This window comes from Xenopus laevis, chromosome 7L, assembly GCF_017654675.1.
Source record: "Xenopus laevis strain J_2021 chromosome 7L, Xenopus_laevis_v10.1, whole genome shotgun sequence".
Lineage (NCBI taxonomy): Eukaryota > Metazoa > Chordata > Amphibia > Anura > Pipidae > Xenopus > Xenopus laevis.
In genome coordinates, this window is record NC_054383.1 from 76,024,729 (window position 1) to 76,043,443 (window position 18,715).

The following is an 18,715-nucleotide window of genomic DNA, read 5'->3' on the forward strand; positions in this document are numbered from 1 at the left end:
TATATTATACTGTTCTTCTAGAACAGTTCATTTTTTGAGTTCTAAGTCATGGCTCACTGTTTAATGACCCGTTGTCTTTCATCATGGTTGCAGATAGATTGAAAAAAATAATTGTCTGCAGCTGTCATGTTACAGTTTTCACAGATGTTTAACACAGTCCATCTTTAAATTTTACCACACACACACACACACACACACACACACAAATATATATCTACAATACATTTATTTCCCCAGATAAAGCCCTGCAAGAATGAACATGAAGGAAGTTAAAATAAAAATCATTGATGAGAAATGTTTAACTTGTTTTTTGCTGTATTCAACAAATCAACATAAAGGGATACTGTCATGGGGAAATTTTTTTTTTTTTATTTTTTTTTTAAACCCATAAGTTAATAGTTGAATTCTGCACTGAAATCAGTTTCTCTAGATTTTTTTTTTGTATTTAATTTTGAAATCTGACATGGCCTAGACATAATCTGTTTCCTAGCGTCCCCCAGTCATGTGACTTGTGCTCTGATTAACTTCAGTCACTCTTTACTGCTGTACTGCAAGTTGGTAAGGCTTTCCCCCCAACAGCCTAACCACAGAACAATGGGAAGGTAACAAGGTAGCAGCTTCCTAACACGAGATAACAGCTGCCTGGTAGATCTAAGAACAGCACTCAATAGTAAAATCCAGGTCCCACTGCAACACATTCAGTTACATTGAGTAGGAGAAACAGCCTGCCAGAAAGCAGTTCCATCCTAAAGTGATGGCTCTTTCTGAAAGCACATGACCAGGCCTGAAATGGCTGTCTACCAATATGACAAAAAAATACACTTGCTGGTTCAGGAATGATTTTATATTGTAAATTATAATTATTTGCAATGTAAACAGTGTAATTTAGAAACAAAAAATCATAACAAACCCCTTTAAAACTAGGGATGCATCGAATCCACTATTTTGGATTCGGCCGAACCCCTGGCTCCTTAGCAAAATTTTCGGCCTAATACCGAACCAGATCCTAATTTGCATATGCAAATTAGGGGTGGCAAGGGGGAGACCATTTTTTACTTGTTTTGTGACGGTCACTTGATTTCCCCCCCATTCTCTAATCTGCAAATGCAAATTCGGTTCGGCCTAGCAGGAGGATTCGTCCGAATCCTGCTTAGAAAGGCCGAACCGAATCCTGGATTCTGTGCATCCTTATTTTAAAAAAATAGAGGGCTTCATTTTTTAAATGAAACATCCGTACCGGTTTTAAATTAATGTAATTTAAAAGTCTCAGCTGTCCATAATATATTACCTGCCCTTTCTCTATGATTGCATTGAGGCAGGCCAGGCAATAATATTTCACTTTCTATTTTGCGCTTCCAAGATTCCCCCCTCACCGTATAGCCCTATTCTGGTCCTTAACAAGCTTGTGGCATGATGCAAGGTTTGCCTAACAGTGTCCACAAATGATTGTGAATTCCAAGACTGAAATAAGATTATTGAAGATTATTTTGCATGACTAACGTCATAAAAACAGGTCCCCTTAAATTTTTTTTTATTTTTTTGCAGTGTTAAAATATACCTTTTTTTTTTTTTTTTTTAAATTTTTATAAAATATTATGAGCCTGACGATGATCAAACCCCTAAGGATGTGAATCTACACTAGTATTAGTATATTGAATCAGCAGTAACTATTTTCCAAAACAAGCTCCTGGGGGATTGTCCAGTTAAATGGTTTATAACCTGTTTTAAATGGTTTAATAACCTGTTAGAAATTAGGAATTTTCCTAGAGTGCAGACCCCAGTTAGCTTCAAGGTCCCCAACATGTTAGAATTTTGCGGTTTTAAAAATATGCTTGTGAAAGGGTTGTGCTTGACCTATACATTTGATAAAAGGCTAAAGTTGAGATTAGTATATTGATCAGTTTTTTGGGACATTCCTAAAAGAAATAAAAGAAGGTATGCTTATAGCTGAAGGTATCCATATAGCAGATTAGCTGAAAGTGTGTTATTAGGACAGCTTGTTATTAGGATAGCTTGTAATACAGGATGTATTTTCATATAAACTATACACATCTTTGCATACAAGCAGTGTTTTAGTGCTGAAAAGTTGGGTTTTCTCCTTTGCATTGACCATTCTATAAAAATAAATCAAGGTGAGGGACCAGTCTAACATAAACCTCCCTACAATAGTGTTAATTCATTGTATTCCTGTTTTTGTGTAAACCCATGTCACATTTATCCTGCAGAAAGAACGAACTGCTACGTGGTATATATGCTATGGGCTTCAACAGACCTTCAAAAATCCAAGAGAATGCCCTTCCAATGATGCTTGCAGATCCGTAAGTCCTGTGTTCAAGTTAGTTATGCAGTTCTTAAAGGGGTTGTTCACATTTCAAACACTTGAAATGAAACCCATAGAGTCTGCTCAGCAGGGCCAAAGATAAGAAATGTATAGACTAAATGCATCAATTTAGAACAGTTTACAGGGTCGGCGACCCCCCCTCCCAGAGCTGCTTTAGAAGGTGAAAATTGACACTACTAGAGATGCACCGAATCCAGGATTTGGCTGAATCCTTCTGCCGAACCGAATCCTAATTTACATATGCAAATTAGCGGTGGCGAGGGAAATCTCGTGACTTTGTCAGAAAGCAAGGAAGTAAAATTTTTCCCCATTCCCACCCCTAATTTACATATGCAAATTAGGATTTGGTTTAGTATTCGGGCAAATCTTTCGCGAAAGGGTTTGGCAGAATCCAAAATAGTGTATTCTGTCCATCCCTACACTTTACACTTCAATATTAGAAAAACGGTCACACAGAAAATAGAAAGTAATTAGAAAAAGTAATTTCTGGTGATCTATCTGAAAACCACTACGTATATATTTTGAGTATAAGCAGAGTATTTCAGCACCCCAAATCTGCTGAAAAAGTGTACCTCGGCTTATACTCGAGTCAATCACCCAAACCGCGCTCATGCAATCTCCTCCTGTGCCCTGCGTGGCAGCCATTTTCCCTGCATTACATTTCTGAAAATGGGCATGCACCGATAGCCCCTCCTCTTCCCCCTTTAGGTTACTTTCTTTTCTTTCCTTTCTTTCCGCACTGAGAGGTGAGGACTTGCGGCAGCCTCATCCCTATTCCCAGGTGGCTGTTTCGCACCATTCGGACGATTCACCATCTTGGTTAAGGGCATAATCCTTAGGGAGTTTGCGCCGCCGCCATCTTAGTTATGGTTTTTTCTATACGACCGCGTCTCCGTCGCCTAATTAGTGCGCATCATCAGGCAGCCATCATGTTTTGTCCAGAGGAGTTACAAGCGGCACTTTTTTTTAGATATATATACGTACGTACGTACATACATACATACATACATACATACATACATACATACATACATACATACATACTTTATAGTTTATTAATTCAGTACGGAAAACTTTAATATCCTGTGCTTTAATGGAAGTCTAGCAGGATTATGGGCATGCAACTCGCCTTCCTGTCCCCACAGATCGTTCTGCAGGGCACAGGCAGTGAGGTCTGCAATAGGACAGACTGATTCCCAACAGCTATCCCTTGCCTTTTTTCATTAGGTCTTCTCACAGCCTGACCACAAACCAACTGCAGGTAGAAGTATCCACATCAGGGGATGGCTGATCAATTACCAGATGGCAGCAGCCCTCACAGATGTTACATAAAATATAGGGATATTAATAGATAAAGCCTCTATTAAAACCTGTACTGCCATTGGCATAAACTAAAGTGGACAAAACCATTTACATTGTTGCCTTTTCATTACATACCTGCAGGTGCCAATTCAGCTGTCCTTTACGAATAACACAATGTCCAAATCACAAAGGAGCATAATACGTGTTTTCGCTCCATAAAATCTCCCTACCATCCATCCACTGCTTTTATATCGTTTACATGACAGCTGCTGCCTCAGTACGTACAGACATCACAACACAGTACTGGAATGCACCCTAGGCTTATACTCAAGTCAATAAGGTTTCCCAGTTTTAGGTAAAATTAGGTACCTCGGCTTATACTCGGGTCGGCTTATACTCAAGTATATACGGTAGTTTGAAGGTGAACCCTTTTGTTCAATTTGAGTACAATAAATGGCAATAAATACGCTGTGCTGAGCATACCTTTTGCCTGTTTACATCTGTTTTTTGCTATTTCTTGAGATAAATACGGCAAACTGGAAAACTCCATGTTTGGTTCTTGCGAGGCAGCTAATAAGGTTACCAATAAACAACCCTTTTTCCTTGTCGTGAATGTGTTGGTCTCTAGGTATGTACAGTATATGTCTATAATGCAGGGATCTGTTTGCAGAAACAAATAATGTGCATTGGTCATTATGTACCTCTCAGAATATTAATGTCTACATAATTCTTATTATAAAATGTTCTGCATTTAAAACCTTACCTGTGCATTGATGCTCTTAAGCCCTTTTTTTTTATTTATTTTTTTTTTTTTTACCCCCCTCAGTCCCCAAAATCTGATAGCACAGAGCCAATCTGGAACGGGCAAAACAGCTGCATTTGTACTGGCTATGCTGAGTCGTGTGGATGCAAACAAGAAGTATCCACAGGTGATTTTTGAAAATCTGAAAAGATGAATCCATGCTAAATGGTTCATACGGTTTTATTTACTTTTTTTTACATTCCCCAGTGCATCTGTCTTAGTCCTACATTTGAACTGGCTTTGCAGACTGGGAAAGTCGTTGAAGAGATGGGGAAGTTCTGTGCTGGAATTGAAGTCATCTATGCCTTACGAGGAAATAGACGTATGTGTTTTTATTTCTTTTATAGAACAATGCATCTACACTAACATTTACTCAGGGAATGCCAAACAGCAGAAACTATTGTTTTTGCCTACTGGACTGTGGTGGCTAATTTACCAAAGCCTTCCCATTGCCCCCTCCTGATCTGGTTTAAATATTTTTTCCAGATTTTTTTGGACATACTCTTGGGCACTATTAAATTGCCCCTTCCTGGCTCTTTCTTGACCTGCATTATTTTCTATTTAAAAAAAGAAAAACAACTTTAATTCTTGTATTAAAAATGTGGAATGCAGAGATTGGCACTGCTGCCATGTTGCCCTGGTAACTTTACTGAATAATGTCTCTGCAAAAACAATGGCTCAGGTGCAAACCCTGCAAACAAAACTGCACAGCCACAATATTCACAAGATGAGCTGCAAAAAACTCCCAATACATAAAAAGGTTTTTTTGCGTACATTATATTGAAAACAATGTTTTATGCAGATATATTGAGTCCTGATTTTTAATACTGGATTTTGGTCATTGTTGATGAAATGGCTATCTTTTGCAACATCACTGTTAATGTGGTAGGTCCGCAGAGATTTGCTGCATGGGCATGTGTGGGGAAATATCATTGGGCCTTCCTTTCAGTTTAGCAGTGAATGTTTTAAGGGCTCATCTCCATACTTCTCTAAATATACCTAGTTTGGTTAATGCTGCAGATAAATCCATCAGACAGGAGATGCTAGACATCTTAATTGCCCACATGACCCTGACTGAAAGGAACATATGTAGCTTGCACCTGCGAGAAGCAATTAAGTTAATGTAAATTTAATTTGCCCTTTTCTTACACTTTCCAGCTTTCAAATGAGGGTCACTAACTTTTGTAAAAAAAAAACAAATGCTCTCAAAGGCCAAGCATTTAACGTTATTTCTACTTTTCATTACTCATCTTTCTCCTGGTCTGCTTTTGGGCACACAGGGACAGTGGGGTATAGCTGGTACCTTTTAGGAGGCAGGACACAACTAGGAAAAAACTGACTCCTCCTACACCAGCTATAACCCCAGAAGGCGGAGCTCACCCCAGTTTGAGTTATGTCCTCAGGAGGATGGGACATGTTTATTATTTTCCTATTATTGTTCAGCCAGACTGACACCTGAGGATAATCGGGCCCTCTCTACTGAGTTTAGGTCCACTACTGACATCACCAAACGAAGGATCTGCCCTGGGGTTTTTGAGTGCCTTTCACAGAACACCCAGCCTGATTAAATTTTTTTCCCTTGCAGGGTAAAAAGAAAGCTGGCCTTCCAGGACTAAGTTACGCCTTTCCCCTGCCCACAAGGCGCCTTAGTGTGGGAGTATATATCACTTTGCGAATCTCTCTCTAGAGCATGCACATTCTGCAGCTCCGAAGTTTTTATTTTAGTGTGACAGTCTCCAGACCCGCTTCCGCGTCTGTCAGAGGGAGTGGGCGGTGTGCGGTTGTGTGCACACTTTGTATTTGCCGCCCTTCTTCCAAGACGCCACGCTTCATATGAGCGCCAATTCTTGTGCAAATTTGAGCACTCCTCTCCGCCAACCGTTTTGTGCAGGCTTCTCTCATGGCACGTTCTCTCGGTCAGCGCTCTCAACCCCATTTGCACTTACTGGCAACGCTGCAGCTTACAGCTGCAGATTCCTGCAGTGGGGTATCTTACTGACTGGTTCTCGGTTACCAGCAGGACACAACCAGGACAGCTGCTCCTCCTATCCTGCTCATACCCATCTTCAGGTTAGTGTTCAGCTGAGCACAGGGGCTACTAGGCTGTTTTTCTAGGCCACTCTCCTTACACTGAGAGGCTGCACTAAGGGCTATAACACTCTGACACCATGTCTGAGAGGCAAAGCAACAACTTTTTTTTTCCAGGGGAGTGCCTACAGCTTCTGTTAAATACCTTGCCTGTGCCAAATGTCACATGTTTGCTATCAGGGCACAAAGACCCCATATGCACTAAATATAAGCCTGCTGAACATGATTCTGAGTCTTCAGACCCTACTCTCCCTCAGGTAGACCAGGCCGCTCAGGGGGACTCCTCAACCCAAAAAAGGATATCTCTCCACTCAGGGAGCCCCCCTCTCCACCAGAATGGGCTTCTCAACTACAGGTATCTACGGGGATACTAAGACTGGCACAATCGTTGGACTCCTGTCATGACTTGATAATCCCAAGGGACGGGTGCCAAAACGCAGAGCCCCATCTGATGAGAGCGACTCTCCATCCAGAATTGCTTCCATATATCGGTATATTGAGGGGACGACTGGGATTGATCTGAAGGTGAGCTTTCTTCCAACTCAGATCAAGAAAGGGGTCCTAGACCCTCTTCAGACACAATTTCTTCTGGAACTCCTTGTCACCAACTTTCCCAATGGGCTTCCCAGATAAAAGCGGCAAATGACTATTTCTGAGGCCTCTTTAGATGCAGCCCAAGTAATCAGTAGGTCATCGGCACTTGCTATTGCAGCCCGCAGGTCCTTATAGATGAAGTTATGGTCAGCTGATTTTTCTTCCAAAAAATCCCTGACTTCCATACTTTCAAGGGTAAGCTCCTATTTGGCCCAGACTTGGATAAAATCAGCCAAGCTACGGATGGCAGAGTACTCTCCTACCACAACCCACGGTTCGGTTCACCTTCTGCAGGGGAAGGTTTTTTTCGTGGCCCCCGAGCCAAAAGTATGAGATCTTCTCCCCAAGACAATCCTTTGGGGCTCGTGGATGCTTCGGAAATAAGTAAAGACCATCCTGGCACAACAAAAAGCACACTCCTAAGTCTTGGGACAAGTCTACCTCAGCATGATGGTGTTCATACAGCATAAATTGTGACACCTATAGGGAGGAGACTGAGTCTGTTCGCCGACGCGTGGCTCTCACTCATTCAGGATGCCTGGATTCATGAAGTGGTGACTCAAGGTTATCACCTAGAGTTTTCCTCACCTCCTCCTCATTGCTTCTTCACAGTCAAGTTTTGCACCATAGAAGCAGTGACATTCACCCAATTCCACCTCGGATAACTCCAATGGAACATACTAGTCACATGGAATCTGAAATCCTTACTGTAGGAGATCTGTCTAACAAGATGAGACGAGAACATATCTACTCTTGTGGCTGAAAACTACCCACCTCACATTGGGGCAGACCACTCTGAGAACCACACTGGCATGTCCTCACTACAGATGCAATTCTGTGCAGCTGTGGAGCAGTGCTCAAGGAAAAACCAGCACAAGGAGTGTGGAACTGCTATGAAAAGAAATTGCTGATCAATCACCTCGAAATCCGATCGATCCAGTTAGGTCTCCTTCATTGGCAGCAGGATCTGACGGGCCAGGCTGTGAGGATTCAGACTTAACATTCCACTGCGGTGGCCTACATCAACCACAAAGTGGGCACGAGAAGCAGAAGTGCTCTGAACAAAATCAAGTTCCTTTTTTAATGAGCAGAAAACCGTTGGACCCTTCAGTCAACCATATACATTCCAGGCCTGTTGGGAAGCAGACTTTCTAAGCAGATAGTCTATAGACCTGGGCGAGTGGTCACTAAAGGACAAAGTGTTCCAAGAGATCTCTGATGTGGGACATTCCAGAGGTGGACCTCCTGGCGACTTGACACAAACGGAAAGTGCCGGCTTTTCTAGCTCGCTAAAGAGAGATCCATTAGCCCTAGCTGCCGATGCTCTCACAGCAGACACATGGCATGTTCATCTGGCATATTACATTCCACCTCTTCCACTCCTGCTCAGGAAGCTGCAGAGGGAACAGACAACCCTCATACTCATAGCACCAAGGTGGCCTCGGCACTCCTGGTTCACAGATCTCATAAACTAGTCAGGTGCAAAAACCTGCACTTCCGGGGCCAATCCGGCATCCAAACCCAACATACCTGAACTTGACACCGTGGCTCTTGAGACACAGATCCTGAAAAAAAGGATTCTCCAAGGCTCTAGCACGCACAATGTGTGCTGCAAGAAAACCAGTTTCAGCAAAAGCCTACCACAGGCCAATGGTGCGATTGTCACAAAGCAAACATCAGGATGTTTTCAATTCCCAACATACTAGAATTCTCTGCTCTATCTGTTCTTTTCCAGAAATGCCTGGCTTTACTGCCAGATGTCCAGACATTCATGCAGGGGGTCGCACACGTGGCTCCCCCCAGTACGACCACCAGCTCCTCTGGGACCTCACCCTAGTGTTGCAAGCCCTACAAAAACCACCTTTCAAGCCACTAGGCTCGGTATCTTCCAATGGCTCACCTAGAAGACAGTATTCCTTCTGGCATGACGTGTTTTGCAACTCTACACCTTGTCATGCAACCTGCCCTTCCTTGTTTTCCATCACGAAAGGTCCCATCCTTTTTGCTCAAGGTGCTGAATTTTACCTGAACCAAGAGATGATTGTTCCAACCTTTTGTGCTTCACCGGCTAACCCTAAAGGAGGTGGCTCTAAAGTTCTACCTACACATAATTCAGGACATTCATAAGACTGATGCCCTACTGATCCTCCCTTCCGGGCCTCGCAAGGCTCCGGCCACTCAATCTGCCATCTCCCGTTGGATCAAACAATTCAGCGAGCCTACATAGCATGGGGACAATCTCCCCCAGCTAAGGTCACTGCCCACTTGACCAGAGGGATGAGTACTTCCTGGGCATTCAGAAATCAGGGCAGCTGTGCAAAGCGGCTATGTGGACCTCTGTCCACTCTCTCTTTTTCAAAATTCTACCGTTTTGATACCGTTGCGGCATCGCTTTGGCAGAAAGGTGCTTCAAGCTGCATTGGTTACTTCCATACAGGCCTCACTCCCCACCTGGGTTTTTAGGGGACAGCTTTGGTACATCCCCACTGTCCTTGTGTCCCCCAAGCAGAACACAGGGGACTCAGGGCTTTTTTCCCTGGATTGAGGCTCTAATTTTTTTTTTTTCTATCACACGTTACAACACTGTACTTGAGTGTTACAGTTTATTCTTTTCATAGATTGTTTGTTTTTATTCCTGTTGACTTTGTTACAAACTGAGGTGAGCTCGACCTGCTGGGGGTATAACCAGAATAGGAGGAGTCCGTTTTTTTTCCTAGTTGTGTACTGCCTCCTAAAGGTACCAGCTGTACCCCACTGTCCCTGTATCTCCCAAGTGAGTAGAGAAGAGAAATTTAACGGCGAGTACACCATCTCATTTTCTATACAGGCCATCTCCTATTCATAGTCCAGTCTCTTTCAAATCTGTGCCTGGTTCCGCTTGATAATTTGGACCCTAGTAACCAGATTGCTGAAACTGCAAACTGGGGAGCTGCTGAATAAAATGTACATGTTTATACTTGGTTAAAATGGTGAAGCTATTTGATATCTATTTAACAAGTAAAATCGAATTATAAAAAAATGTTGTATGAACTTGGAATTCTTTTTTTCTGCCTTGTTTAGCTGGAAAAGGAAGCAGATTAGAAGCACAGATCGTAATAGGTACCCCTGGTACTGTACTGGACTGGTGCTTTAAACTGCGGCTGATAACTGTTGAAAACATCTCTGTGTTTGTGTTAGATGAGGCTGATGTTATGATAAATGTTCAAGGTCATTCTGATCACAGTGTCCGTGTTAAAAGGTAAGTGGATTTCTAATTATGCATTTGTTTGTTGACTGAATTAAACATCCAATTCTAATTACTAAACTACTAAATATGTTTCTTATTTTTGTTACAACTTGACTAAAATAATGGATGTTCTGCCAGAATTAATGCTAAAATTTTGGAATAGTAATATTGGCTTCCAGTTTGAAAGCTGTAGGAAGGCAGTTTTCAAACCACAGTCTGTGTTTGGAAAGTAATGGAGGGTTTCAAGCGGGCAGTTAAGATTGCTAACCCAAGTAGGGTGAAGATCGAAAGGGTGTGTCAAATTTATCTTTAAAGGGATACTGTCATGGGAATTTTTTTTTTTTTTTTTTTAAAAATGAATCCGTTAATAGTGCTGCTCCAGCAGAATTCTGCACTGAAATCCATTTCTCAAAAGAGCAAACAGATTTTTTTTATATTCAATTTTGAACTCTGACATGGGGCTAGACATATTGTCAATTTCCCAGCTGCCCCAAGTCGTGACTTGTACTCTGATAAACTTCAATAACGCTTTACTGCTGTACTGCAAGTTGGAGTGATATCACCCCCTCCCTTTCCCCCCCCCAGCAGCCAAACAAAAGAACAATGGGAAGGTAACCAGATAACCGCTCCCTAACACAAGATAACAGCTGCCTGGTAGATCTAAGAACAACACTCAATAGTAAAAACCCATGTCTCACTGAGACACATTCAGTTACATTGAGAAGGAAAAGCAGCCTGCCAGAAAGCATTTCTCTTCTAAAGTGCAGGCACAAGTCACATGACCAGGGGCAGCTGGGAAATTGACAATGTCTAGCCCCATGTCAGATTTCAAAATTGAATATAAAAAAATCTGCTCTTTTGAGAAATGTATTTCAGTGCAGAATTCTGCTGGAGTAGCACTATTAACTAATGCGTTTTGAAAAAAACATGTTTTCCGATGACAGGATCCCTTTAAGCTCCTTGCTACTTTCTTTAAACTTTTTCTGACTTTGCAGGCCCATTACCTCAGTCCCCATGTCTGGATAATTGAAGTCACCCATAGGATCACCCGTCTTTATGTATTTCGCTGTTAGGTCTGTTTTAAAGAAGATGGTCAGAGTGAGAAGTCACAGGGTAATAGCTAGGGGATACGTTTGGTGTTTGGGTGTCAGAAAAAGATTTCTCAGCAGAACATAACATTTTGCCCAGTTTCTTGGTTTCCAGTTCTTATGCTGTGTGCATAGGAGTGGATTTATGGTGTTTCTGGATGACTGTGCCACATAATCAACAGTATCTAAACTGTTTGTCATAAATGTATGTAAATTAATGCTTATGTAGGGGTTTCTGGATGAGATTTATCCCCTTTAATATACTTATATTATAATAACAGATCAATGCCAAAAAGTTGCCAGATGCTTCTCTTCTCTGCCACCTTTGAGGATTCTGTGTGGGCCTTTGCTGAAAGAATTGTACCAGACCCAAATATCATAAAACTGAAGAAAGAAGAGTTAACTCTTAAAAATATACAGCAATTTTATGATCAATGTGAAAACAAAGAGCAAAAATACTCTGCACTATGTAACCTTTATGGAGTTATAACAATTGCCCAAGCAATTGTATTTTGTCAGGTAATTGTATGTATTTACTTTCTAGTAAGGGAAGTTTCACTACTTTTTTATTTTGTCTTTTTGGTTATGTGGGTGCCACAAAAAATGTGTAAAACAGTGTCCATGATTCGCAAATATATAGAACCCAGATTTTACAGTTTCTAGAGGACCATGTCAAAACAGCATAAATTCCAGGAAAACCTTAAAACAGGGAAAGAGTAAACAAAGCTTGCCTAAATGGGACAACAGTTATTCCATGAAAATATAAAATCCGGGAATTTAAATAGGGATTCTACTGTATTAAATGATTATCTGCAGAGCATTAAAATAAACAATTAGAAATAAATCATTGAAAAATGTTACTTATGCTACTTTAAATACTTTTTTGAAATAATTGTTCTTTCATGTTGTATATTTATCCCAAAGCCATGAACCTACTGTCTACATTTTTGACATTCTCATTGAGTAAGTTTTAGTCTTGAAATAATGCATGCTGTTGTAACTCTGGAGCTTTTGCTTGCCATATATGAGCTGGTGTTAAAGTAACAGTTCAGTGTGAAAATAAAAACTGTGTAAATAGATTGGCTGTACAAAATAAAAAATGTTTCTAATAGAGTTAATTAGCCAAAAATGTAATATATAAAGGCTGGAGTGAACAGATGTCAAATAAAACAGCCAGAATCCAACTTTTTTCAGCTCTATAACTCTGAGCTAGTCAGCGACTTGAAGGGGGGGGGGGCCACATGGCACATTTCTGTTCAGTGCGTTTGCAATTGATCCTCAGCATTCAGCTCAGATTCAAAAGCAACAGATAATGACCCATGTGGCCCTTCCTCAAGTCTCTGATTGGTTACTGCCTGGTAGCCAGGGTAACCAGTCAGTGTAAACCAAGAGAGCTGAAAAGCCGGAAGTAGTGTTCTGACTGACATGTTAAACATAAAATCACTCCAGCCGTTATACATTACATTTTTGCCTAACTATATTAGAAACATTTTTTATTTTGCACAGCCTATTTACCCAGTTTTTATTTTTACACTGAACAATTCCTTTAAGGGTAAGGGCACACTGGGCGATTCGGGGAGATTTAGTCGCCTGGTGACTTAATAGCCTCGACTTTCGAACGCCTTCCCTTACTGCGCCTGGCTAAAATGAAAAATCGCTGGTCGCTCGAAGTTTCCTCGTGAGGCAACTTTGGGCGACTTCGGAAAACGAATCGCCGCGTGTGATTAACGCCGGCAATTTTTCATTTTAGCCAGGCGCAGAGTGAGGGAAGGCATTCAGGGAGATTGGTCACCGGATATTGTGGATCGCATGGGACTGAACCGTTACATCAAAGCAGTCAGGTTAAAGATGGGAGTCATTCGGGAAATGGAACCAAGACCACTTCTGATGTCATTGGGTATTCAGTTTGTGGCACTGCAGTTCGAGCTATCCTCTGCCCCCAGAGTCTTCACAAAACTGATAAGTCACAGCGGCAGCATTAAGCCTCCAGGGGCTCCATACCACGACGATCTTCTCCTCAAGGCCAATTCAACACACCAAGCACAAGTTGACCTACAGCGGGCGATAGCTCTGATACAGCCAGTTTGGCTGGACAATTGCCAAATCGCAACTGCGACCATCTCATTGCATGATCTTTCCAGGGTTGGAGTTCGACACGCTAGAACAGATGGTGTTCCTCCCATGGAGCAAGCAGATCAGTTTACAGCAGCAGGTACAAAGCCTGGAGCAGACTCAAAACCACGATTCACTATGCAATGAAGTGTATTGGGCACTTTGGTGTCCACAATGGAAGCCGTTCCATTTTCGCAGATACACCTCTGTCCCTTACTATCGGACATCCTTCAGAGATGACCTTCCCTCTATCACGAGAGACAAGATCCTCCCTACAGTGGTGGCTTGCTCCACAGACACTATCCAAGGGGCAGTCTTGGGCCACCCCGTACTGGACAGTGATGGCGACAGACGCCAGCCTCTGAGGGGTGCCACCTGGCAGAACAGTTAAGGGAACGTGGTCCCAGGAGGAAGCGCAGTTATCAATGTGTTGGAATTACGGGCGTTTCTGCTGTCCTTACACCACTGGTTGGCAATGTTATGATACCAGGCAGTGCGACGTACGCCACGACCGTTGTCCTCCGCCAGGGAGGAACAAGAAGCAGGGGCACTCTTGGAGAGGCCCAAAGGATTGAGTGGGTGGAGCTGAATGCCGTGAACCCATCAGCCATCCACATCCCACAAGTGGACTTCCTCAGCCGCCATCAGATTCAGGGGAATGGAAACAACACCACAATGTCTACCAAATTCTGATTCGTTATTGGGGTCAACCACAGATCGATCTCATGGCATCCAGACACAATCACAAGGTTTCCAGATTCTTTGCCCGCTACTGAGATCCTCTGGCAGACGGCATAGACGTCATGACACAGGTCTGGAGGTTTGACCTAGCCTATCTGCTCAGCTGTGCAGAGCGGCAACTTGGTCCACGATCCACACATTCACAAATTTCTACCATTTTGACACCTTTACTTCAGTGGCAGCATCCTTTGGCCGCAAGGTGTTGCACGTTATTGTGCAGCCATAAAGGCGGTACCCTCATATGCAATCTCTGCCCTCACTTCTACTCGTGGGGCGGCTTTAAGTCCCCATTTGTCTTTGTCCCCCGGAGACATAAGAGAAAATAGGATTTATACACTTACTGTTAAATTCTTTTATCTGTAGTCAACTGGGGTGGGGGGACACTGCTTCCCATCTGGGTTGCACAGTTACATTTGTTACATAGTTGAAATAGTTCCTGTTCTCTAATGTTCTTCCATGTGTCCAGTTTTTTATTTTATTTGGTACCTACTGAATCAAATAGTTGTACAGCTATAAATGACACCAGCACCACTCAAAAATTATAAGTGTTACTTAATGCTTCATTCGTTCCATTTTCTTAAGGTATCTAACATTTTGCACTTAACCTGGTCAGCATACCATTATGAACACCACTGTTACTTAAGCTTGACCTTAAGGTTTTTTTTTAATTCTTATTTCTTTCTGCAGACTCGTAAAATTGCTAGTTGGCTTTCTCAAAAGCTGTCGGATGACGGGCACCAAGTAGCATTGTTAAGTGGTGAACTTCCAGTTTATGACCGTGCTGACATGATACAAAGATTCCGTGAAGGGAGGGAGAAAGTACTTGTTACTACTAACGTTTGTGCACGAGGTAGAATGGTGTATACAACAAATGTACAGATTACATGCTATAGTGATTGAAACCACCCTGCTTGTAAAAGATTATAATACAAAAGATTTCTTTTTTTCATTTTCCAAGAAACCAAATGCTGAAAGAATTTGGGTTTGCAGTGGAAAATTGTTAAAAGATGGAATTTATTATATGTTGAAAGTCGCAAGCAATGGTTTATATTTATACAGAAGATAAAAAAATACCATAAATATTTTCTGCTTTCATTCTAGGTATTGATGTTGAACAGGTCTCCATTGTAGTGAATTTTGACCTGCCAGTAAATGTTGATGGCTCAGTAGACTTTGAAACCTACTTGCATCGTATTGGCCGCACTGGGCGATTTGGAAAGAAGGGTATTGCAGTGAGCCTTATTGAAAATTTCTTTGTGTACATGCTAAAGGAGATTGAAGATCACTTCAGTAAGTTCTCACTTTTGGTGGCCTGTTTACTATTTCATGCGTATTACCGAAAACCACTTGCTATACCAAGACTGTATTTTAAAGCATATTTGCCTATGATCATATGGCTTAATATTTAGATACTGAATAAAAGAAAGGGGGAATTTAGACATCCGCGAACCTAGGAATCTTTTTATCTCACTAAAAATCTCAACAGAAGATTCTGCTGAATCTGTTATTTTTTGTTTGTTTTTTGTTTTTTACCCTGCAGAGTATTGCTCATGCTGCTTAAAGGGGGAGTAACGTCTAAAATAGAATAAGGCTAGAAATGCTGCATTTTGTATACAAAACATGAACTTACTGCACCACAAGCCTAATCAAACAAATGATTTATGCTTTCAAAGTTGGCCACAGGGGTCACCGTCTTGTAACTTTGTTGGCAAGACCAATGCTGTGCACATGCTCGGTATGGTCTGGGCTGCTTGTGGATCGTCCTAAATTATCAAAACAGCACACGTCAAATAATATTTGCCAGATGCCAATTCAGCAAGACTAATAATCAGAATAGGCAGACTGCACCGGGTCCTGTGTTGTCGTGTAGTAATCTAATGTGGATTTTACGTTTTTGTATTGTTTAATGCAAACTTTCTCCCACTCTGCAGAACCCGTGGCTGCAGCAAATTAATCCTCCAAATAGAATCCCAGTTTAACAGTTTAAATCTGGCTCCATGATCTTTGTTCCTGCAGCTGGTTTGGGAAACGGTAAAGGGGATGTAAAGGCTAAAATAAAATCCAATACAAATCTCTACACAGTCACAGACTGCTCTACAGGAAAACAAACAAAGCTGCTTGAGTTCTGCATGGTTGGGAAGTAAGGCGTGGGCTCCCCTGCTGTTCATAAGTATGGTTGTTTCCCTGCAGAGCAGTTAGGGGCAGTCTGACAATACCTATCAACAGCAGTAAATTGAGGGAGAATTTCAGGGTTCTTATAAAAAAAGTACACATTTTTTAATTAAGGTATATTGGCGATAGGTTTCTTTTTTTTTTTTTTAAAGTAAAAATGGGATTTTATATTTTTGCCTTGAAAAACAAATAAAAATTTCAAGTATTTCTTTTTGTTTATAGACACAAAGATTACAAAGCTAAACAGTATGGACATGGATGAGATGGGGAAAATATGGAAGTAAAGTGATGAGTCGGCATGATCACCTTGTGCCTCAAGTTGTGGATTCATTTTCTGCACTTGCAACAATGCCAAATGAACTTTTGTTAAGGGGAAAAAAAGTAAAGTTATTTTAAAATATTGAATAAAAGTAAAACATTTTGTGATCTTGCTGAATGCAGTACTAGTGAACAATCTGAAGTTATGGAAAGATCATTCATGTGTGTTTTTTTTTCTCTGAAAGTAATATTCAGGATGTGCCTGTTTACCAATGATTCTATTAATAATGTGTTGCAGCACAGTTTTTTGGAGTTTTAGGCTTGACCGTTTTTCACATGAGCACTTTTTCATACATCACTAGAAAACTAAAATTTTTTTTTATAACTTCACCTGTTGAAGGTCTTGGTTATTTGCAAAATGTGTTCTTGCACTTTCTTTGTTTGCATGTTAATTATTCATTTGTATTATTTAAAAAATGCATGTATTACTAAGAGTTTGTTTTCAAAACACCATTATAATTATCTGCACTATATTTTATTGCATGTATGGTCTTACAAATTGTGTAGAATCGCCCACTTCACAGCAAATTTGGCTGACTAAGCACTTGAAGAATTTTGTTTTGTTACCACTTCATGGGTTTTCTCTGTTATGTTGTGTAAATGTAATTCCTGGAAAAAGAATATTGCTTCTAGTACCGTTGTGCAAGGCATAAGTGGGATATTTGTATTTCTAACGATTTTTTTTTTTTTTTCTCCAAAAAAATCCTTTTTATAGGTTTTGGCTTTTAGCAACAGTTATTTCGGTCTGTAGAGACTTAGTTTTGGGAAATTCAAAAAAAAAAAAAAAGTTTAAAAGTAGCATTTAAGTTATGTATGCCATCCCCCAGTGAATTGTTTTTTTCTCCCCAAGCTGGCACTACTCTTCTAGAAAAGAAGTTCACCAGCCCAGGACTGTCGTCATTCATAGATTAGCTATTTCTGCTCTATTGCAGGGACATCTTGCAGTGTGTACATGCACAGTATAGTAAACAAAAAATTACTATCCTGAGCATGCTCCTGCCGTAAAGTGGTTTTGTGATGCTCTGATAAAAGTACCCTGGACTGGTGTGTTTCTTCCAGACAAGGAGTAGCAGCCCAGGAAAAAAGCAAGTGTTGACTGCGGTACACAACAATTTGGCTTTTCTTATCCTTTAAATCCATTTTATTTTAAGGAATATTTGTACTTCCAAACTTTTTGTACTTGCATGCACTCATTTATTTAATCCTGGTCCTCGGACCACATTAAACAGAAATTAACACAATAAAAATCACAGAAAAAGCTTATCGGCTTCTGATGTATTCCATATGATATTTTTCTGCATGAAACTAAGCATTATTTTCTCAATCCCAAAATACAAACCATTGTCCAATTGGCCTACTCTTTCTTTATCCTGTGTTACTGTGCCATTGTCCTTTGTTTGTTAAGCCGCAATGCAGATACTTTAATGTAAAAGCAAAGCCTAAAGGTTGAACGGTTCCAAAATTACCCACATTAGTAGTATTTGTCTGTTTTTTGTTTTTTTTATATTTGTGATTGTTTACCAAAATAAAAAGGTCATTAAAGAGGAACAGAACTTGAAGTGATTTAATTTTTTCCCTTTTTGGATGCAAGTATTATAATAAATGTGAGTGTAGCATATTTCAGTGAGAGTGAGCTTGTCAGTTGATATGAACCTAAAAGAGCCTTTTGTTTGGGCTATGGTACATGCAGTGTTCTACTTGTGCTATAACCCTAAAACTTGGATGCAACGGACATTATAAATTTGTGTGATTCTGTAACTGTTTGTTTTTTCTTTGGATATATGTGAGGATCTGCATCTGTTCAGATTTTATTCCCATGGGTAAAATGAGAGTGCAGCATTGACTTAATTTTAGATTTATTTATTTTTAAAAATGTTATTTTATCATTGCACCTTGTAGAAAAGAATTGTCCTTTGGCAAAAACTGCAGTT

General features: G+C 40.8%; 1 protein-coding gene across 3 annotated transcripts in view; it reads left to right on the forward strand.

Annotated features, from left to right (window-relative positions):
• ddx25.L (DEAD-box helicase 25 L homeolog) overlaps positions 1 to 18,327 on the forward strand; it is a 37,673-nt gene extending 19,346 nt beyond the window's left edge. For 2 of the 3 annotated variants that reach the window (XM_041568404.1, NM_001088548.1), the window contains 8 exon segments: positions 2,226 to 2,318; positions 4,470 to 4,572; positions 4,653 to 4,767; positions 10,188 to 10,365; positions 11,723 to 11,960; positions 14,982 to 15,144; positions 15,396 to 15,584; positions 16,689 to 18,327. In XM_041568404.1, coding sequence (XP_041424338.1) covers positions 2,226 to 2,318; positions 4,470 to 4,572; positions 4,653 to 4,767; positions 10,188 to 10,365; positions 11,723 to 11,960; positions 14,982 to 15,144; positions 15,396 to 15,584; positions 16,689 to 16,750 — 1,141 coding nt within the window. In that variant the 3' untranslated portion in view covers positions 16,751 to 18,327. 3 annotated transcript variants of the gene reach the window in all.
• The last annotated feature ends 388 nt before the right edge of the window (positions 18,328 to 18,715 follow it).